The 23051-nt window shown below is 47.1% G+C and overlaps 1 protein-coding gene across 1 annotated transcript in view; it reads right to left on the reverse strand.

Annotated features, from left to right (window-relative positions):
* Positions 1 to 1486: 1486 nt before the first annotated feature.
* Positions 1487 to 23051, reverse strand: part of LOC132571876 (zinc finger protein 208-like) — an 87251-nt gene continuing 65686 nt past the window's right edge. The window contains 6 exon segments of the mRNA XM_060238667.1: positions 1487 to 1540; positions 1654 to 1724; positions 3913 to 4027; positions 4263 to 4373; positions 4488 to 4728; positions 21106 to 22558. Coding sequence (XP_060094650.1) covers positions 1487 to 1540; positions 1654 to 1724; positions 3913 to 4027; positions 4263 to 4373; positions 4488 to 4728; positions 21106 to 22558 — 2045 coding nt within the window.

Consider the following 23051-nt stretch of genomic DNA (forward strand, 5'->3'; position numbering starts at 1 on the left):
TCCCCCACAACAGACACCCTGTGAGGTGGGTGGGGCTGGAGAGGGCTCTCACAGCAGCTGCCCTTTCAAGGACAACTCCTACCAGAACTATGGTTGACCCGAGGCCATGCTAGCAGGTGCAAGTGGAGGAGTGGGGAATCAAACCCGGTTCTCCCAGATAAGAGTCCGCACACTTAACCACTAAACCAAACTGGCTCTCCCAGGAGGAGTTGGGTGGTGTCCAGTGTGAAATGCAGCCAGAGTAGCTCTATTTATGCACACCCTTCTCAGATGTGTTTGGTTTCAACAGAATTAGCTGGCTTGATAAGATGTGGCAGAACTGGATGCACTGTTCCTTCCCTGAGGAGATCAGATAATAGAAATGTACAGTTTCTGAGTGACCTTGGGTCAGCCTGTCTCTCCCAGCCTAATCTACCTCACAGGGTTGTTAGAAGGAAACTGAGGAAGGGAATAGGAATGGAGTAGGAAGACCTCCTCCTCCATTTGATCCTCAAAACAACAGCCCTGTGAGGTAGGTTAGGCCGAGCGTGTGTGATTGACCCAAGGTCACCCAGCAAGCTTCCATGGCAGAGTGGAGATTTGATCTCAGGGTTTCCCAGATCCTAATTAGACACCACATTGGCTCTCATAAGTAACTCCTTCCTTTTCCCCTTTACCCACAGGGGCTTATTATGAGAAAGACTTCAGCCTGAGACCCTGGAGAGTCACTGCCCCTCTGAGTAGACCTGAGGGAGGGAGAAGCTCACAATGCCCAACCATTTCATATTTTCCCCTGGGTCAGATGAGAGTGGGTTGGGATAAGGGTTTGCCCCCTACTCCAGACCAGTGTTCCCTCTGAGTTAGTGTGAGCTAGCTCGCAATTTTTTAGCTTCCAGCTCACACATTTTTGTCTCAGCTCAGGAAAAAAAGGCCCTAGAGCAAACTAATTTATGCAGTAGCTCACAGCTTTAATGCCAGTAGCTCACAAAGTAGAATTTTTGCTCACAAGACTCCGCAGCTTAGAGGAAACATTGCTCCAGACATACTGCAGTGGAGGGAAGGGCAGGCCTCACAAAAAATATATTGCTTTTCAATATTTTGATTCATGCCTCATTCCAGTGGTAGCAATTTCCACCTTTGGCACCTACCAAAGAAGAAGAAGACTGCAGATATATACCCCACCCTTCTCTCTGAATCAAAGACTCCGAATGGCTTACAATTGCCTATATCTTCTCCCCCCACAACAGACCCTCTGTGAGGTGGGTGGGGCTGAGAGGGCTCTCACAGCAGCTGTCCTTTGAAGGACAACTCCAAAGGACAGCAGCTGTCCTTTGAAGCCTTACCTAGAGAGGCCACATTCCCATAGTTCTCCAGCATGACTTCCCTGTAGAGAGCTCTTTGGCCTGGATCCAGCAGGGCCCACTCTGCCTCAGTGAAATACACGGCCACCTCCTCAAAGGTAAATGGTGACTGAAAGAAAAAGCAGATTCCCTTGTCACAGGTTATGTCAGGCAGTGACTATATTCTTGATGGGCATTCTGGGAGGGTGCAAGCTGTAGTTCTTAGTAAGCATAAGGAGAATGGGGTTCAAAGACTCTTTCAACTTGAACAGCAAGAGCAAAAGCCTTCATGAAAAAGGAGAGGGAACCATCTACCCCCTTTTATCCCACCTACCTGGACCAGGGGTGAAGAAAACATTTGCACTCCTTTGGGAAGATGATAGCTTGACAAGGTTTCTTCACCGCCTGCAAGGGAGACAAAATTGGGAAGATGAATTTTAGCCTCAACATATTTTGTTAAATTTTTTGTTATCATTATCATTTTGGTTTTTTGCATTTGTGTGTGTCTGCACCTGAGAGTCCTGTTGACCTCTGGTGGCTGACCCCTACTGGGTATTCAAAGAGGTGGCTTAATAAAGCCTGCCCCTGACCTCCCAACTTGCTATTTCAAGGAGATCTCCCATCCAAGTACCAACCAAAGCTGACCTTGCATAGCTTCTGAGATCTGATAAGATCAGGCTTCCCTGGACTATCCAGGTCAGGGCCAAGTTGTAATTATTTTCGATAAGCTATGGAAGAGGAACGCCAGGTACCCATGAGCCTTCAAGGGGTTATAAATGCTGTTAACATGTTTCAGACTTCTGTCAAACTTGAAATGAGTCCTATGAACTCTAGAGCTCCAAGGGTTAAAGCAGGGGTGGCCAAACTGTGGCTTGGGAGCCACATGCTGCTCTTTCATACATATTGCGTGGCTCTCAAGGCTAGTTCTACTGCCCCATCAGCCTGCTTGGAGAAGGCATTTCTCTCTTTAAATCACTTCTCTAAATGAAGCCAACTGGCAGTCTGGAGAATGCATTTAAAGTTGCTTTCTTTCCACCTCTCCCTCCCTCTATTTTCCTTCCTTCCTTCGTCTTGTGGCTCTCAAACATCTGACATTTATTCTATTTGGCTCTTACATTAGGCAAGTTTGGCCACCCTTGCCTACTCAGCCATCCCACCCATTCTTGAGTTTGGACTGGCAGGGGAAAAAGAGGGGAGCCATAATCAGATTGCATGACACATCGTCATCACATCCAGCCGAAAAACCAAATGAGATTTTAGTGCACCAGCCAATGCTCTGGAACCTCTAGGGCACTATGAATGGATTTATACAGTGTCTGCTGATATTCTCATTTCACAAACAGGTCTTTGGCCGGGCAAGACATCATGCTCCAAACCTCATGGCCTGGTATCCCTAGTCCAGTATCCTCACTGTGGCCTGACTGATGCCCCTGCTGGGGCACAGAAGCCCAAAGACTGGCCTCTGGCAACAAGTTTTCAGAGGTATAGCTGCCCCAGAACATGATATATATGTGTATGTGTGTGTAACAGGGCTGGCCATGCTTGCTTAATAGAAGAGCTACACAGAATAAATGTCAGATGTTTAAGAGCTGTGAGACATGAACATCAGATGTTTGAGAGCTGCAAGACAAGGAAGGAAGGAAGGAAAACAGATGGGGGAGGGAGAGGTGAAAAGAAAGTAACTTTAACTTTAAATGCATTCCAGGCCACTGCCTTGGTTTGGATAAATTATTTAAAGAGACAAATGCTTTCTCCAAGTCAGCCAATGGGGCAGTGGGGACTTCCAGAGCCACACAATATGTGTGAAAAAGCCACATGTGACTCCCGAGCCACAGTCTGGCCACCCCTGTTATATAAAATGCCATTGAGTCACAGCTGATATTTGGTGATTCCAGTTATTCTAGGCAAAAGACATTTGGGGTGTTATGCCATATTGTCTGCCTCTGCACAGCTACCCATGCAAGTGCGAACCAACTTAGCTTTTGCTGAGATTGGGCTATCCTGAGCCATCCAACTCAGGGGGACATGGAGGTTCCCCTTATTCACTATGGCTAATAGCTGCACCCTGATTAGTTTTCCTTTTCTTTTTTGAGCCACCTCGCATCCCTCTAACGGAAGGAAGGTGGGATGCAGTTGTTTTAGTTAAGAACATAATTGTCTCGATGAATCTGTCTACTCCCCCTTCAAGTGAGTGAGCAGAAGTACTTCTTTTTTCTCCTGTCCCAAACTTTCTACCCAGCGACTTACAAAATCAAAGAGTTGGAAGGGACCTCCAGGGTCATCTAGTCCAATCTCCTGCACAATGCAGGAAACTCACAAATATCTCCCCCACACACACCCAGTGACCCCTGAAGATGGCAAAAACCCTTCAGGATCCCTGGCCAAACTGGCCTGGAGAAAAATTGCTGCCTGACCCCAAAGCGGTGATCAGCATTTCCCTGGGAATGTAAGAATATAAGAAAAGGGTTAGGGATAGCAAGGATATAATTAAATATTGTAACCATATGTTATTAATAAAATTGTTTAAAAGGAGAAAAGGCCATGAGGACTTGATAAGGGGCCCCAATCCTATCAGGGCAGGAGGCATCCTTACCATTTGACTGGGCATCTTGGGCACGTTTCTGGCTCTGTGCCCTCTGAGTTCCCTCTGACAGAGCTCCTTCTCCCCCAGAAAACTTCACTTCCATCTTTATGGATTGTCCGCCCATCTGAAACAACAGTGAGACTACTAAGAGAAGAAACGGAAGAGGCTGAGGAGATGGATCCTGCCCCATTCCGACTCCCCGTCCCTGCCTCAACCAGAAGAGCTGCTTCAACCATAGAGACAAGAATCAGGGCTGGGTTTTCTTCTCAGCCTAGTAAATTCTCTAGAGGCAGAACTAACTGGCAGGGAAGCCTTAGCATAAGGGCATTGCTTGAACTGAGTGAATGAAAACCCCTCACCTGTTCTGCCTGCCTCTTCTCCTCTGCTTGACTTAGGAGGAAGCCTTCAGCCAGAGCCACTGCCTGGGAACTGGTCTCCGGCCCACATTCTCTGACCCAGTTCTGCATTTCCTGGGGCAGGATGGCCAGGAACTGCTCCAGGATCACCAGGTCCAGGATCTGCTTCTTGGAGCACTTCTCTGGCTTCAGCCAGTGGTTGCAAAGTCCATGGAGCTGGCTCCAAACCTCTCGGGGTCCATCAGCCTCATGGTAGCGGAACTGCCGGAAGCATCGGCTACGTACATCTGCAGTCATAGTGTCCGCCTCAGCTGCTTCCCACAATTCAACAACACTCCCAGCCTGGGTGGGATGGGGACTTCTCCTTGATCTCTTGCCTATTCCAGGTCCCTCTGGGTCCTCCTCTTCCATTTCTTTCCCCTTTTCTTGGGCCCCCTCCGACTGTGGGAAGATACTCTTACTGATGTGGCTAGAAGAGGAAGAGGAAAGGAAACCAAAAAGGCAGAAAAGAGAATAGAGCTACATCACTGACCCTGGTGAAACCTAAGGATTACCCCAGTGGATCAGAAAGAGTCCTCGTTGCAGTCTGCAAATCAGGATTAATGCCACTGTGCTAATGCTGTATTATGTATCAAGCTTTTTAGGATATGTCTGTTTGGTCCTCCAGTAAACCATCTTTGTTTGGCTCTTTAAAAGTCTGTTGTGGATGGTATGGTCATGGCCATCAAGGACCGAGGAAACAGTCTTTTGGAGCCCAGGACAAAGTGACTCTTAAGGGCTTCTCAATATCTCTTCAATAGTGTGGAAACGGTAGGCAATAGCTTTGTCTGTCTAACACAGTCTTTGTTTTGGGGGGAATTCCTGTAATATGAATTGCAATCTCAGGTTGTTGTTTTTTCAGCAGTGGGGATGGGGCAGAGGGTTGTCCAGCCTCTCCAAGTCAAAGCAGAGGCGCTGCCTTAAAAAACGAGGGCAGGCGGAGGCAGGGAAACCCTCAGAGAAACAGCAGACGAGGGAACACTGGCTAAAATGAATGGCAGGAGAGGAAACCGATCGATGTGAATGATTCCTCCTCTCCTGATCACATTTGGACCTCCTATCTGGGCCTCCTTATCACCATCAGAACATAAGAGAAGCCATGTTGGATCAGGCCGATGGCCCATCCAGTCCAACACTCTGTGTCACACAGTGGCCAAAAAACCCAGGTGCCATCAGGAGGTTCTTCTGTGGGGCTAGACGCCCTCCCACTGTGCCCCCCCCAAGCACCAAGAATACAGAGCTCCACTGCCCGAGAGAGTTCCAACAATACGCTGGGGCTGATAGCCTCTGATGGACCCCTGCTCTATGTTTATCCAATCCCCTCTTGAAGCTGGCTATGCTTGTAGCCGTCACATCTCTTTTGAATTCCAGGTGTTAATCGCCCCTTGGGTGAAGAAGTACTTCCTTTTATCCATTGTAACCCGACTGCTCAGCAATTTGATTGAATGCCCACGAGTTCTTGTATTGTGAGAAAGGGAGAAAAGTACCTCTTTCTCTGCCTTCTCTATCCCATGCATAATCTTGTAAACCTCTATCATGTCACCCCTCAGTCGACGTTTCTCCAAGCTAAAGAGCCTCAAGCGTTTTAACCTTTCTTCATAGGGAAAGTGTTCCAACCCTTTAATCATTCTGGTTTCCCTTTTCTGCACTTTTTCCAGTGCTATATCTTTAATATCTATAATATCAGACCGACCATTTATTTGTATTTACCAGATCCCACCTCTCTGCTCCCCACAAGGGCCACCAAGGCAGCTAGGAAATTAAAACAGATGTCAGAAAATCAAATATCGAAAACATTTAAAGCCCCCTCCAAAAATACATAAGAGCCCGGTGGCACAGAGTGGTAAAGCTGCAATACTGGAGTCTGAACTCTCTGCTCACCACTTGAGTTCGATCCCCTGCGGAAGCTGGGTTTTCAGGTAGCCTTCTCGAGGTTGACTCAGCCTTCCATCCTTCCGAGGTCGGTAAAATGAATACCCAGCTTGCTGGGGGGGGAAGTGTAGATGACTGGGGAAGGCAATGGCAAACCACCCCGTAAAAAGTCTATCGTGAAAACGCTGTGAACGCAACGTCACCGAGTGGGAAACGACTGGTGCTTGCACAGGGGACGACCTTTTTATCAAAAATACATATGACAGCAGCATTCGTTTCTTCCAAGAATGAAAAGTTTAAACCCCCCCCCCCACTTACTTATGAGTAAATCTTTCCAGGATCCAGCTGCAAGCCTTTTTCCTGCTGTTGTTTATCTGAAGCCCTTCCAATTCTCTTTCTCCATTCGGATGCAAAACCCCTTCTGCACCCCCACTCCCAAACAGGAAAAGAGCCTTTCTTCTTTTCCGCCCACCCCCTTGCTTGGCCTCTCTAGCAAACAACTCCCTTGTTTTAACTCTTTCTGTGCTGCAGACGAAATGAAGATCAATTCAGGTGGGTCGCCTTGCTGGTCTGAAGCAACAGAACAAAGAAACGTTGCATGCAGGCGAAAGTTCATACTCAGGATTAAACGTTTGCGACCCATTTGCTTGTGGGGGGCAGAGAGGTGGGATCTGGTAAATAAAAATAAATGGTCAGTCTGATATTATAGATAGTAAGATATTATAGCATTGTTCAAGTGATTTGGGAAACAGACCCCTTTCTGAGGGTCTCTCAGTCCCTCCTTGGCTCCAGGCCAGGATACCCCCTCTGACTTGAGTGACAGCCACAACACTGGCCTCAGTTGCCCCCTGGGCCAGCCAGATGGCGTGGGTTGCAGTCCCAGACCATGCTGAACATCACTTTCACTGCTGCCCCAACACCTCGAGACCCCTAATAAGTGAGAAGTACCAGGGCAGGCCTGAAAATGATGTATTTGTATTCAATATTTTGATTCATGCCTCATCCCAGTATGAGTGAACCCATGAAAGATCCTTACCCAGAAAGGCCACACTCCTGTAGTTCTCCAGCAAGACTTCCCTGTAGAGAGCTCTTTGACCCAGATCCAGGAGCACCCATTCTGCTTGGGTGAAATACACGGCCACCTCCTCAAAGGAAAAGGGACGCTGGAAGGGAAAAACAGATTCCCTCCTCAGAGATCATGCCAGGCACAGAAAACACACTGGGAGGGGGCAGTTAGGGCGGGCACTGGATTCAGAGCTTGGCATGAGCAAAGGGAATGGCACTCAGAGCTTCTTTCCCTTGGGCACCTTTGGAGCAACTTCAGGAGCAAAAGCCCCTCTGTGAAAGGGAGGGGGGGACCCAGGCTGCCACACTCATCTCCTCTACCAGGACTGGAGGTGCAGCAGCCATTTCCACACCTCTGCAAAGATGATGGCTGAACACCACCTGTCCACTGCCTAAGAGGGATACAAAGAAGGAAGGAAGATTGTTAGCCTAGACTCCCTCATATGAATCCCGCTTCATGCTCCCTCCTTCCCAGGGCTGGGAAACCTTGCCATAGGCGCACCCATCAAACTTTGTAAGGATTTTTAGTGAACCGAGGAGCCCCATGGCGCAGAGTGTTAAAGCTGCAGTACGGCAGCTCTGCTCACAACCTGAGTTCAATCCCAGCAGAAGTCGGGTTCAGGTAACCAGCTCACAGTTGACTCAGCCTTCCATCCTTCTGAGGTCGTTAAAATGGGTACCCAGCTTGCTACGGGTAAAGTGTAGATGACTGGGGAAGGCAATGGCAAACCATCCCGTAAAAAAGTCTGCCATGAAAACTTCATGATGCAACATCACCCCAGAGTCAGAAACAATTGGTGCTTGCCCAGGGGACTACCTTCTTTTTACTTAGTGAACTGTAGGAAAAGTGGAAGAAAAGGTACCCATGAGCCTTCGGGGCTTCTAAATGCCGCTGACCCACTGAGATTTCTGCGAGCATGTCCGCTAGAGCCCAGGACAAAATGTCTGGTAAGAGCTTAACTGTCACGACTTCCCTCTTAATGTATGCAATGCTGCCACCAGGAATTTAATTCCAAACACTTTAAATAATTCCCACCTGAATAGTGCCCAAGCTCTAAGGCTTCTTCGTTGGACTATGTGACCCTGAGAGACTCTTATAATTTAATATTATAAAGACTCCAGGTTAATATAAAACAAAATAAAACTTTATTTGTACAATATTTGGTTTCAATATGTTTATAACTTAATTCTTCAGTGAATAATAATAACTTCTGATTTAGTTGTCACTCTTTCGCTTCACTCCTCACTCTCAAATCCTCCATTCTCTTCCCAGTTCAACTTTCTGACAGTGTCCGTTTCTCACACTCCTATAATACTCTGACAATATTAGGTTTTGGGACACTATCTAGTCCAGGGGTGGCCAAACTGTGGCTCGGGAGCTACATCTCTTTCATACATATTGTGGGGCTTTTGAAGTCCCCACAGCCCTTTCAGTCATCTTGGAGAAAACATTTGTCTCTTCAAATAATTTATCCAAGCCAAGTCCAGAGCAGCTTGGAGAATGCATTTAAAGTTAAAGTTGCTTTCTTTCACCTTTCTCTCCCCCATCTTCCTTCCTTGCTTCCTTCCCTCCCTCCCTCCCTCAAACATTTGACATTTATTCCATGTGGCTTTTATGTTAAGCAAGTTTGGCCACCCTTGATCTAGCCCTTAATATGTTCTCTAAAACAGGGGTCCCAAACTCCCGACCATGGACTGGTACTGGTCTGTGGGCTGTGAGTTGTATAATTATTTCATTATATATTACAATGTACTAATAATAAGACGACGACATTGGATTTATATTCTGCTCTCCACTCCGAATCTCAGAGTGGCTCACAATCTCCTTTACCTTCCTCCTGCACAACAGACACCCTTTGAGGTGGGTGGGGCTGAGAGAGCTCTCCCAGAAGCTGCCCTTTCAAAGACAACTGCTGGAGCTGTGGCTGACCTACGGCCACTCCAGCAGCTGCAAGTGGAGGAAAGGGACATCAAACCCAGTTCTCCCAGATAAGAGTCTACACACTTAACCACTACACCAAAATAAAGTGCACGATTGTATCATCCCAAAACCATGCCCCCCACCCCCAAACCCGGTCTGTGGAAAAATTGTCTTCCACAAAACCAGTGGCTGGTGCCAAAAAGCAGTGGGGACCACTGCTCTAAAGAATTCTACTCTTCTTTCCTAGAATCTTAATGCATTTCACAGCACTAGTATGGGATTCTGATCAAAGATTGCTTCTCAGACTCTGCTGACTGCTGAGGGAGCACAACTGACAATTATCTGCTGTCTCTTTGCTGAGAGTTCACTGCTGACTGACTTCTCCCCACCCCCACACACATACTTTCTTCACTCCACCCACACTCAATCACCAACCAATCACCTCACTCACTCATCCCCCCTCTTTCATCTCCCTTTCTCTACTGCAACTTACCAACAATTAAAGGGACACATATATAAATTCAAATCATTACACGAACCATTGCAGATTCCTCCTCCATAGGCTGGACCCATTTGGCAATGGCTCTGTGCAAGTACTTGGCCAGGGGCAAAGAAATGTGAAGCCTTTCCAGGTCAGGAGAGAGGGAGTCCTGGATGAAAAGGGGGAGGCAATGAACCCCCAGGAAAATGGCAGATGGGAAGTGAAACACTGCCCCCAAATGCTTTGCATGTAGGACAACCAATGGGCTTGTACGGTTCATCCCATGTGATCACACTGGGAGTCCTTTCTGGGCCTCCCAAGAACCACCATGGCTGAGAACTTATTTTCAGAGCTTTTTTATAGCAGGAACTCCTTTACATTGTACAGGGCCTATGGCAAGCTCTGGGAGGATTGGCTACATCAGGGTTGTGTGGCCTAATATGCAAAGGAGCTCCTGCTACAAAGTGAGCCCTGGTTATTTTAATTTACAAAATGCAGATTCTGCCTTTCTACCCCCACAAGCGCCACCAAGACAGCTAACAGATTAAAACATTCATGTATATATTATGTCTTTATATTATTTATGTTATTAAAGTTTGCCTTTCTCACTGGGACTCAAGGGAGTTTACAGAGTGACTGAATACAGTCAATAGGATGGTACATTCAATAAACTCTAAAATAGAATTTTGGTTGTAGGACCAACCAGAAATCTGAAAAACAGTGCTTGAAGGAAAGCATAAATCAGGGGTGTTGGAATCATTTTGTTATGAGGGCCGAATCTGAGACAAATGAGACCTTGTTGGGCCAGGCCATGTTCGACAGGGCCACATGTGTACCTATTAAATTAGGTAGCAGAGATATAAACTTTATAAAGGACACAGCCAAACACAATTAAAGATTTATTTTAAAAAAACCCTTAAAATAAAGCATGCCTAAAACATTAGCACTCATTGGTCTTAAAGATGCTTTCTTTGTATCTCTCCCATGGGATCCAGGGAATTGGGCAAAGGAAGCTCTGGCTCTTTCCTTCCTTCCCCAGGGGACCAGGAGGGAGAGGAGCCTCAGTCAATAGAAGGAAGAGAGGCTTGGCTCAGTAGCTCCACTGTGCGATTGAGAGAGCCTGTCAAAGCAAGCTATGCCTCTCTCCCTTCCTCCCCAAGGGAGGAGCCTCAGCCAATGGAGAAAATAAGAGGATTTGCTCTGTAGCTCCTGTGCGATTGAGAAAACCTTGCAAAGCAAGCTGTTATGCAGAAGGAAGCAAGAGAGAGGGAGAAGGAAGCAGATGACAGTCAGTTGCTTGAGGGGCTGATTTGGCCCCCAGGCCACATGTCTGACACCCCTGCACTACTGCATCCATCACCAGGAGATTTGGATAAGGACCCACCTACCTACCTACCTACCTACCTATCTATCTATGGGTCATTTTGTAGAAAAATAGGTGGTGGAGCTCATCCAGAGATTGTTATGCAGCTGCTCCTACTATTCAATGGACAAGGAGATGAAACTCTCAGGAGGAGGTGGAACTCAGAAAGGTTCAGGAGCTGTGCTCCTGTGAGCTCCCACTGGATCCGAGGCATCTAGCTATCCATCCATCCATCCAGGGCTGGCCCTAGACTGTCTGGCTCCCTAGGCAAGGATAGCTTCTGCCCCCCCCCCCCCCCCGATAGCATCACCAATACATAGGGGAGGGTGCCCAATTTGATGCCCCAGAAGGCTGGTACCCTAGGCAATTGCCTAGTTTGCCTAGTGATCCCCACTGATCCCTAGTGGTCATTCCTTAGAGGTCAGGTCCCCAAAGAAGGATTTGACCCACTCCAACTCACAGCCCCTGATAGCTCATTCTGCCTCCAGAGGCTCAACAGGAGCGCAGGGTCCACAGTGCCAAGAGCAGCTGAGAGATCCAGGAGGAGTCAGAAGGAGACCTGACCTTTGGGTAATTGGAAGAGACATTTTAGAACTATTTATCACATTAAAAATAATAATACCAACTGAACATCAAAAACACATGACACCAGCATTTCTCTCTTCCAGGACTGAAAGAACAGAATGGAGAGGGAAACTGCTGAATAACAAATTATTAGGAAACATGGAACAAACACCTCCCCAGGACTGAACATGAATATTGGGGTGTTTTTTTTTTAATCTCATTACATATACTAAACCCACTTTCACCAAGTATAGCTATATATACACAGTATTCCAATGTATTTCTCTTTTAGGATAGTGTATCAGAAGAATACAAAGAAGAATTATACAAGAAGGATCTCAATGTCCTTGACAACAATGACAGTGAAACTGCTGACCTCGAGCCAGACATCTTGGAGTGTGAAGTTAAATGGGCTTTAGAAAGCATTACTAACAACAAAGCGAGCGGAGATGACGGTATCCCAGTTGAGCTATTCAAAGTCCTAAAAGATGATGCTGTTAAAGTGATGCACACATTATGTCAACAAATTTGGAAAACGCAACAGTGGCCACAGGATTGGAAAAGATCAGTTCATGTTGAAACTATCGCACCATTGCACTCATTTCACATGCCAGCAAGGTCATGTTAAAGATCCTACAAGCTAGGCTTCAGCAGTATGTAGATCGGGAACTACCAGAAGTTTTTTATTGACATACTCAAATAGCGATACTGGCTGTTTTTCTCATTACATATGCTAACCCATCTTCCACTGTATTATTTTTTCTAATGGCAAACTATAATTATGTTTATATGTGTGTCACATGTTTAAATCAAACCTCTGAGAAACCTATGCCCTCATGTTAACCCAGAGCTAACATTACAACACTCTCATTTATTGCACTTCACACCCAGGATACTTAATGGGTTTAGTACATGGACATCAATCTGTTATCCAACTTAATCACCCTTCGTCCATGTTTCAGCCCAGTTAACATAAACTAACAAACACCAGACCCCAACTTGTGACTCTCTTAATTTGCTAAAATCATTTCCATGACTCTGCCCACTAACTCACTGCCCACTTTCTCATATTTAGGACTGCTTGCCATTCCATCCTATTGTCTGATGAAGTGTGCTTCTAGCACACGAAAGTTTACATTCTGAATAAAACTTTGTTGGTCTTAAAGGTGCCACTTGACTCTTGCTTTGTTCTGCTGCTTCACACCAACACGGCTACCCACCTGGATCTATCGACCAGGGCTGAACGGTTATCCCAATGACTTACTTGTGAGTAAACCTTCATAGGATCTGGCCTTTCCCCTCCTGTGGCAAACTCAAATCCCCCCTCTTCTCCCTCGCCTTCCTGTATCTCTAGCAAACAGCTGGCTCACTTTGACCCTTTCAGTGCTGCAAAAGAATGAGAAGAGCCTCTTTCTCCCGTCCTCTCTACCAGCCTCGCGCCCAAACCCAGCTTGACTTCAGCCAGGCTGCCTTCAGCCACGCCCCATAATGCAGCTCAATGGGGCTGCTCGCGAGTAACTCTGCACGGTGGTGGGGGGGGGCTGTTCACCCATCTCTCTGCTGCCACCTTCAGGCCAGCAGTGAGGTGCGTTTACCCTGTAGCAGGCTTATCTCCTCAGACTCTATTGCAGGCCTTTCAGAAACTTCTCTCAAGATTTCAGATCGCTCACCCTCCCCGGACTTCCGTGAAAGCAGCCAACCCCTCAGGGATCAATCTGGTTAAAAATATTCCCAGTGCAGAAATCCTGCCTGCTTTGAGTGCTACCTTGTTAAACATGATCCAAGTTTCTCCTTTATAGGTGTATGCAGCAGTCACACAAACACACTCACACCCTGGCCCATAACCAGAAATTTTACTATGGGGGGGGGGGACAAATTATTTGTTAAGGGGTAATTTAGCATGGTGGAGAGCAGCCATTCTGTGTCTGTACAGAACTGCCCTGGTTATACTTCTAAATCTTAATAGGGAACCAAAATAGGTCTCTTTTTGTTCTTTAAAAAAAATATGAAGAGGGGCCAAATGCAACCTGCCCTGCTTCAGACACCGTTTATCCTCTGCTTCTAGCTTTGGACTTTGACTCTTCTGGAGCATTCATTTTATTTCAGCCCTCTTCAGGGAAATTCACCCTTCTCTGCTCCCCTCTCCAACCTCCATTTTGCTTCCTAAGCAAAAGAGCACCCAATCCTGTCTGGGAAGCTCCATTCCACCCAATCAGCACCAAGCTCCATTCCAATTGGCACAAATCACCCAATAGAAAGCAAGGCTTTTGAACCCCTTCTTCTACTCACCCTGCTCAGAGCTAGTTTGGTGTAGTGGTTAAGTGCATGGACTCTTATCTGGGAGAACCGGGTTTGATTCCCCACTCCTCCACTTGCACCGGCTGGAATGGCCTTGGGTTAGCCATAGCTCTGGCAGAGGTTGTCCTCGAAAGGGCAGCTGCTGTGAGAGCCCTCTCAGCCCCACCCACCTCACAGGATGTCTTTTGTGGGGGGAGAAGATATGGGAGATTGTAAGCTGCTCTGAGTCTCTGATTCAGAGAGAAGATCGGGGTATAAATCTGCAATTCTTTTTCTTCTTCTCTCCTTCCACCCTTCTGTGTGGCTTTATTTATTTATTTATTTCTGCAGGTTTATGTTCCACCCTTTCCTGTAAATGGGCTCTGGGTGGGTCAAAACGTAAATTAAATAACAATAAAAGGAAAGGAAAGGTCCCCTATGCAAGCACCAGTCGTTTCAGACTCTGGAGTGACATTGCTTTCACAACGTTTTCAGGGCAGACTTTTACGGGGTGGTTTGCAGTCTTTTACACTTTCCCCCCAGCAAGCTGGGTACTCATTTTACCGACCTCGGAAGGATGGAAGGCTGAGTCAACCTTGGGCCGACTACCTGAATCCAGCATTCGCTGGGACAGAACTCAGGTCGTGAGCAGAGTTCAGATCTCAGTACTGCAGTACTGCTGTATTTTTATAACAATAAAAACCTACAGATTAAAACGAAAAACAATGCAATAAGATTAACATCTCTCCTAAACCTCCCTCCTAAAAACAGCTTGGTGTTTTCTGAGCACTTCAGGTGCCTTTTCTTTGGTGTGGAGGCCTGGGAAGACTGGCGGAGTGGTCAGAGGCAGTGTTCCCTCTAAGCTGAGTTAGAGTGAGCTAGCTCAGTTTTTTAGCCTCCAGCTCACATATTTTTGTCTTAGCTCTGGAAGGATGGCCCCAGATCACACTAATTTATGCAGTAGCCAAATTGCCCACACACAACTTTAATGTGAGTAGCTCATAAAGTAGAATTTTTGCTCACAGGACTCCACAACTTAGAGGGAGCATTGGTCAGAGGGCTAGGAACTTGCTGAGACTGGCGGGAGAGGGGCAGGAGACCTTGGGATCATAGCAGACAGCTCAGTGAAAGTGTCAACCTTGTGTTCTGCAGCAGTAAAAAGGGCAAACTTTATCTATAAATCGATGGTGTGGTCTCATTTGGAGTACTGTGTGCAGTTCTGGTCGCCACACCTCAAAAAGGATATTATAGCATTGGAGAAAGTCCAGAAAAGGGCAACTAGAATGATTAAAGGGCTGGAGCACTTTCCCTATGAAGAAAGGTTGAAACGCTTGGGACTCTTTAGCTTGGAGAAACGTCGACTGTGGGGTGACATGATAGAGGTTTACAAGATTATGCATGGGATGGAGAAAGCAGAGAAAGAAGTACTTTTCTCCCTTTCTCGCAATATAAGAACTCGTGGCCATTCGATGAAATTGCTGAGCAGACAGGTTAAAACGGATAAAAGGAGGTACTAAAAGGGTGATTAACATGTGGAATTCACTGCCACAGGAGGAGGTGGCGGCCACAAGCATAGCCACCTTCAAGAGGGGTTTAGATAAAAATATGGAGCAGAGGTCCATCAGTGGCTATTAGCCATAGTGTGTGTGTGTGTGTGTGTGTGTATATATACAATATATAAAAAAAATTTGCCACTCTGTGACACAGTGTGTTGGACTGGATGGGCCATTGGCCTGATCTAACATGGCTTCTCTTATGTTCTTATGACAGGGATTATCGAGAAAGGAAATAGCCACTATTATAATGCACTTGTATAGATCAAACATGCGGCTTCATTTGAAATACCGTGTAAAGTTCTGGTCAGTGCATCTCAAAAGACACATTGCAGAGCTAGAAAAATTCAGAGGAGGGCAGCAAAGATGCTTAGGGTTAGAGCAATATCCCTATGAGGAAAGACTGAAGAATCTGGGACTTCTCAGTTTAGAAATGAAATGACTAAAGAGGGACATGACTAATATTCCTTCTAAGAGTATGTTGTGGGGGGGAAGATATAGGAGATTGTAAGCCGTTCAAAGTCTCTGATTCAGAGAGAAGGGTGGGGTATAAATCTGCAGTCTTCTTCTTCTTTGATAGGTGCCAATGGTGGAAATTGCTGCCACTGAGATGAGGCATGAATCAAAAAAAGGAAAAGCAATATTTTTTTGTGAGGCCTGCCCTGCCCCCCACTGCAGTATGTCTGGAGCAATGTCCCCTCTAAGCTGCGGAGTCTTGTGAGCAAAAATTCTACTTTGTGAGCTCCCGGTATTAAAGCTGTGAGCTACTGCATAAATTAGTTTACTCTGGGGCCATTTTTCCTGAGCTAAAACAAAAATGTGTGAGCCAGAGGCTAAAAAACTGTGAGCCAGCACACAATGACTCAGCTTAGAGGGGATACTGGACATGACCAGGGCCTGCCCTCCCGCTAGGCAAACTAGGCGGTTGCCTAGGGCGCCGAGGTGGGGGGAGGCAAATTGGGCTCTCGCCCCCCCCCGGGTGCCCCAGACAAGCACTTAGCTTGCCCCCCTCCCTGCCACTAGCCCCCTCCGGGTCGCTGCCCCCCCCAGCGCGGCGTCCAGCACGCCCCTGCCCCCCCAGGCACTCACTGACCTGCCTGCCGCCACTAAAAGCAGCGGTGTCCTGCTGGCTCCCTTCCCCCTGGGATTCGCCGACTAAAAGTTTAGTCAGCGAGCAGCCTGTGCCTGCACATTTTGTCTCTTAACAAAATGCGCAGGCTGCTCGCCAGCTAAGCTTACTTTTAGCCGGTGAGCTCCAGGGGGAAGGGAGCCAGCGGAGCACGGTGGCGGGGAGGCGATTAGAGCGCCGGGGAGGGGGCCCCGGGGGGACACCACGCAAGGGGGTAGGGAGGGGGGTGCAGAGCCGCAGGGGGGGACCCATGGGGGGGACCCCAGGCAGCAAATCTGCCTAGGGTGCCTCAGGACATTGGGCCGGCCCTGGACATGACTATCAGTGACTACTAGCCATGCAGGCCTGGTGCTAGGCGTTCCAGCACCCCAGGCTGAAACCTGCATGCTGTCCCCTCCCCCCCAAAAGTGGTTTTTGCATGTACGCACAGCCCACTCTTGTGCTTGGTTCTCTCCTGCTTCAAAGGGAGCTGGAAAGACCTCTTCCCAGCTCCTCTGAAGCAGGACAGGGCCGGGCATGGGCAGGTCGTGAAGACAGCGGGCATGCTCAGAGCCGGACTCTGAACACGCTCACTGCCACCCATGCCCCCCAACTTCGCTGAGGCTTGGAAGAGGTCAGAAAGACGGTGGGTGCACTCAGGGCTGGGCTCTGAGCGCTCTCACTGCCACGCCCCCTGACTTTGCCGAGGTGGGAGGGGCATGGCAGCGAGTGCGCTTGCTGTCTTCCTGACCTCACCAAGGCTTGGAAAGCCTTGGCAAGGTCAGGAAGTTAGCTGGCACAGCAGGTGAGGAGAGGGGGCACATCATGGCACCCCTAGGTGGCCGCCTACTTGGCCTACTCCCACACGCCGGCCCTGCAGCCATTAGGGCTGCCAAGCCCCCGGTCCGGGCAAAGAATTCCCCACCCGGGAGGTTCCCAACCAGCAGACCCACATTGGGCCGGCGGGGGGAACCTCCCCGTGTCGCTGGCACAATGATGTCACCCAGAAGTGATGTAATCAAAATGGCGACACACATGCCGTTCTAGGCATTTCCAGGGAAACTCTATGGTTTTCCCCAGACACTCTAGACATTTGGGAGGTAAAACTCTACGGTATAATAGGTACCATAGAGTTTTAACCTCCCAAATGGCTAGAGCATCCGGGAAAACCATAAGAGTTTTCCCAGAAACACCTAGTGTGGGCCTTCAGAAAATGGCTTCCCAGAAAATTAAAAAGTAGGTATGATTAGGGAATTTTCTCAACTGACCTTCATCCTATCCAGCCGCAGACAATAATAAGAGGATCTTGTCCCTTGAAGTCCTGTCAAAGGGATTTTGACCCACAGACACCACCATCGTATAATTCCCCACCTGGAGCTCCCTGACAGTCCCCTCTGGCATTGATCCAGGATGGCCCATTCCCCCAGAGTGAAGTACACGGCCCTCTCCTCAAAAGACACCAGTCAATGGAAGAGTTTCCTCCTGCAGGAACAGCTCCAGGGAGGAAGGGACCAGGATCTCCCCTCCACTCTGTCTCAAAGGAGATGCAGATGCTGAAGATTTTTCCCTGCTGGGCTCACAGATTCAGCAGGTAAGCTCATTCCCAGATGTCAGCTCTGGGGCTATCCTCAATTAAAGAAGGCTTCCAGTTGGGTCAGAAAGCTGGCTTTATTGATAAATAGAAACCGTAATTATAAAAGACCCTTTGGGATTCTTTACACCTTATGGAGGGCTGTTATGCAGCCCTCCAAAAGTACAGTGCAAAAAAGCCTGTGTAAAGCAGTACAAAGTGGTTCCCACCAACACCTTTCATTAAGCAGTTTGAGCTGTCTCTGAGAAGAAATAAAGTGGCCTTGAAACAGAGGCTTCATTCCCTTCTGCAGGGTAAAAATGGATACTTATGATTGTTACAATGGACAGAGCAAAGCCAGAGTGAAGCAGGCCCCAGACCCCACTCCATTCTTAAGACACAAAGGCATTTCAGCATACAGGAATATAAAAATGGCACAGCCACTTGATACAGGAACTCCTTGCAAAACAAGGAAAGAGAGGGGCTCCTCTAGACTGAGGAACTGCGCCTAGCTCTCACTGAAGAAGTCAGGGCTGCTGGGTAGGGTCGCCAGATCCCCTTCTTCATCCGGCAGACGGATATGGGGGGTGTTCCAGGGATGGACAGAGACCAGTAGCATCAGGCACAAGTAAGAGCTCAGAGCATCAGCAACATACGGTGCAAGTTTTCAGGTTTGGTGTTCAGGGAATTACAGGACCCTGTCTGGATCTCTGGTGTGGCCACATCTGGAAAACCTGGCAGAGGCGGTGTTATCCTTGGAAAAGGCACTGTGGACTTTTTAAAAGGCAACAAAACCAATCAAGGGGCTTGAAAGAAAGGAAAGGTCCCCTGTGCAAGCACCAGTTGTTTCCAACTCTGGAGTGACGTTGCTTTCATGTTTTCACGGCAGACTTTTTACGGGGTGGTTTGCCATTGCCTTCCCCAGTCTTTTACACTTTTCCCCCAGCAAGCTGGGTACTCATTTTACCGACCTCAGAAGGATGGAAGGCTGAGTCAACCTTGAGCCGGCTACCTGAACCAGCTTCTGCTGGGATCAAACTCAGGTCATGAGCAGAGAGTTCAGATCACAGTACTGCTGCTTTACCACTTTGCGCCACGGGGCCGTCCATAAAAAGAGAGGTAAAAGAATTTGGGACATTGAAATTTTACGAGGAGTCTAGACTAATGATAGAGGTTTTTGAATTATGCATGGAAGTGAATACAGACAAGTGTCTCCATCTACACTACTTACAACCCCCCCTCCCCAAAGCTGACTAGATGCCAGAGAAATAAGAGGAAGGATTTCTTTGTACAGTGGGCAACTGACATGTGGAAGTCAGTTATATGATGTACTAGGAAATCTGACCAGAGGAGGCTTAAAGGGTGATGCAACATGGCCAAGTGCAAAAGTAATGCACATTGGAGTCAAAACACGTAACTATAAATATAAGAAGAGAAAAAGAAGAATTGCAGATTTATATCCCTCCCTTCTCTCTGAATCAGAGACTCAGAGCAGCTTACAATCTCCTTTATCTTTTCCCCCCACAACAGACACCCTGTGAGGTGGGTGAGGCTGAGAGGGCTCTCACAGTAGCTGCCCTTTTAAGGACAACCTCTGCGATAGCTATGACTAATCCAAGGCCATTCCAGCAGGTGCAAGTGAAGGAAATCAAACCTGGTTCTCCCAGATAAGAGTCCACGCACTTAACCACCACACCAAATCGATGGTGTGGTCTTATTTGGAGAACTGTGTGCAATTCTGGCCACCACACTTCAAAAAAAGATATTACAGCATTGGCAAAGGTGCAGAAAAGGGCAACTAAAACAATTAGAGAGTTGGAACATTTTCTCTGCGAAGAAAGGTTAAAGTACTTGTGGCTCTTTAGCTTGGAGAAATGACAACTGAGGGGTGACATGATATAGGTTTGCAAGATTATACATGAGATAGAGAAGGCAGAGAAAAAAGTACTTTTCTCCCTCTCTCATAACACAAGAACTCATGGGCATTCAATAAAATTGCTGAGCAGTCAGGTTAGAATGGATAAAAGGAAGTCCTTCTTCACCCAAAGGATGATTAACACATGGAATTCATAGGCATAGACGGCTTCAAGAGGGGATTGAACAAACATATGGAGCAGAGGTCCATCAGTGGCTCTTAGCCACAAGGTGTAGATGAAACACTATTTGGGGCAAGTGATGTTCTGTATTCTTGGTGCTTGGAGGGGGGGCAAGAGTGGGATGGCTTCTAGTATCCTGACCCAAGAAGTATTCAAAAGACTGCAAGGCTCACCAGGGAACATGTAGGGAAAGTTGGTCCTACAGATATTATGGTTGTACTCCACCCTGAGCCCACTCTAGGGCAGAGTAGAATATAAATCAACTAAATAATAACAATAATGGTCCCAGACCACATAGGGCTTTAAAAGTTAACATCATCTTCTTGAATCTGATCTGGTATTTGGCTGGTAGCCAATGCAGCTGGTGAAACACTGTCTTCAGGTGTGCCCATACAGACAACCCAGCCAGCAGGTGCATCACCCCATTTTGAACCAGCTGAAGTTTCTGGAGCAGGGTCAAGGGCAGCCCTGCATAGAGCTAGTTGCAGTAGTCCAGCCTGGAGATGACCACTGCATGGGTCATCCTGGCTAAGTCAAGGGGGAAGAGATAAGGAACCAGATATGGCAAAAAGCTGATCTGGCAACATTTGTGACCTGGGCTTCCATTGAAATTGAGGCATCCAGCATTACACCTGAACTCCTAACGCCTGAACTCCTTGTAGATTGATTGATTTGTAGTCCACCCTTCCCACAGAACAGGCTCAAGGTGGGTTACATCATAAAAAGACAGTCAACAGTTAAAACCAATTAAAATATTTAAGATCTAAAATAACAAAATAAACAGTGGAGACTAAAATGACAAATTCTGCCTCACAAACATGTCCTGTAGTCCAGGTCCAGCAGGTCCTACAGCACTGGGATGGAATGAAAGGGGGGAGGCCAATAACAAGTCACGTCCTGTTGAAGACGGCAACTCAAACTGAATCTCTTTCCATACAATGGGCAAACAAAAGGTTTTTTTCCTTTGTGGGTTCTCTGATGTTGTTGAAGACTGTAACTCTGACTGAATTTCTTTCCACGCCCCGATCATTCAAAAGGTCATTCCCCAATGTGGGTTCTTTGGTGCCGGTGAAGACTACGACTCCAACTGAATCTCCTTCCACACTCTGAGCATTCAAAAGGTTTCTCTCCTGTGTGGGTTCTTTGATGCTGCTGAAGATGGCTACTCTGACTGAATCTCTTTCCACACACTGAGCATTCAAAAGGCTTTTCTCCTGTGTGGGTTCTATAATGCTCTTGAAGACTGAAACTCACACTGAATCTCTTTCCACATTCTGGGCATTCAAAAGGTTTCTCCCCCGTGTGGGTTCTTTGGTGTTGCTGAAGACTACGACTCCAACTGAATCGCTTTCCACACTCTGAGCATTCAAAAGGTTTCTCTCCTGTGTGGGTTCTCTGATGCTGTTGAAGATGGATACTCTGATTGAATCTTTTTCCACACACTGAGCATTCAAAAGGTTTCTCTCCTGTGTGGGTTCTTTGATGCTGTAGAAGATGGCTACTCTGACCAAATCTCTTTCCACACTCTGAGCATTCAAAAGGTTTCTCTCCTGTGTGGGTTCTTTGATGCTGTTGAAGATGGCTACTCCGACAGAATCTCCTTCCACACTCTGAACATTCAAAAGGTTTCTCCCCCGAGTGGGTCCTTTGGTGCTCTTGAAGACTGGAACTCACAATGAATCTCTTTCCATACTCTAAGCATTCAAACGGTTTCTCCTTTGTGTGGGTTCGTTGATGCAGCTGAAGATCACCACTCTGAATGAATCTCTTTCCACACTCTGAGCATTCAAAAGGTTTCTCTCCTAAGTGGGTCCTTTGGTGCTCTTGAAGACTGAAACTCACACTGAATCTCTCTCCACACTCTAAACATTCAAACGGTTTCTCCCTTGTGTGGGTTCTTTGATGCTGCTGAAGATGGCTACTCCGACTGAATTTCTTTCCACACTCTGAACACTGAAAAGGTTTCTCCCCTGTGTGAGTTCTATAATGCTCCTGAAGCCTGAAACTCACACTGAATCTCTTTCCACATTCTGAACATTCAAAAGGTTTCTCCCCTGTGTGGGTTCTTTGATGCAGCAGAAGTTGTCCACTTGTTCTGAATCTCTTTCCACACTCTGAACATTCAAAAGGTTTCTCCCCTGTGTGGGTTCTTTGATGCAGCTGAAGTTGTCCCCTTGTTCTGAATCTCTTTCCACACTCTGAGCATTCAAAAGGTTTGTCCCCTGGGTGTATTCTTTTATGCTGTTTAAGATCACCATTTGTGATGAATTTCTTTCCACACTCTGAGCACTCAAAAGGTTTCTCCCCTGTGTGAGTTCTTTTATGCTGTTGAAGAGTGCCATTCAACTTGAATCTGTTTCCACACTCTGAGTGTTCAAAAGGTTTCTCCCCTGTGTGGGTACTCTGATGCTGTTCAAGTGTGCCCCTCTGACTGAATTTCTTTCTATACTCTGAGCGTTCAAATGTTTTCTCACCTTTGTGTGTTCTTTGGTGCTCAAGAAACTGTGATCTATTTCTGGAGTACTTTCTACACAGAATGAACTTAATTGCCTTCATTATCTTGTTCTTTTGAAAATGGATAGTACTCTTTCTTCCATCTCTCTTCTCAACCATACAACTGCCTTTCTTTATGCTCGGTCTATCTTGATTCCTGTTTTCTTTCACGTCTTCATTTTTAACTCTATCTGGCATTTGTTGATGAAGTCCTTCACCCTCCTCATTCCTCTGATCATCCTCTGCTGCAGGAAACAGAGAGATTCTGTTAGTATTTGGAAGGCTGGTAAGAAAAGGACTGATGGCCCTTTGGTCTCTTCCCGTTTGGCTGATCTTAATCTTTCCCAGCAGACTATCTAGTATTTAAGGACACCTGACTCCATCAAGAGC

The sequence above is a fragment of the Heteronotia binoei genome, chromosome 5 (genome assembly GCF_032191835.1).
Source record: "Heteronotia binoei isolate CCM8104 ecotype False Entrance Well chromosome 5, APGP_CSIRO_Hbin_v1, whole genome shotgun sequence".
NCBI classification, from domain to species: domain Eukaryota; kingdom Metazoa; phylum Chordata; class Lepidosauria; order Squamata; family Gekkonidae; genus Heteronotia; species Heteronotia binoei.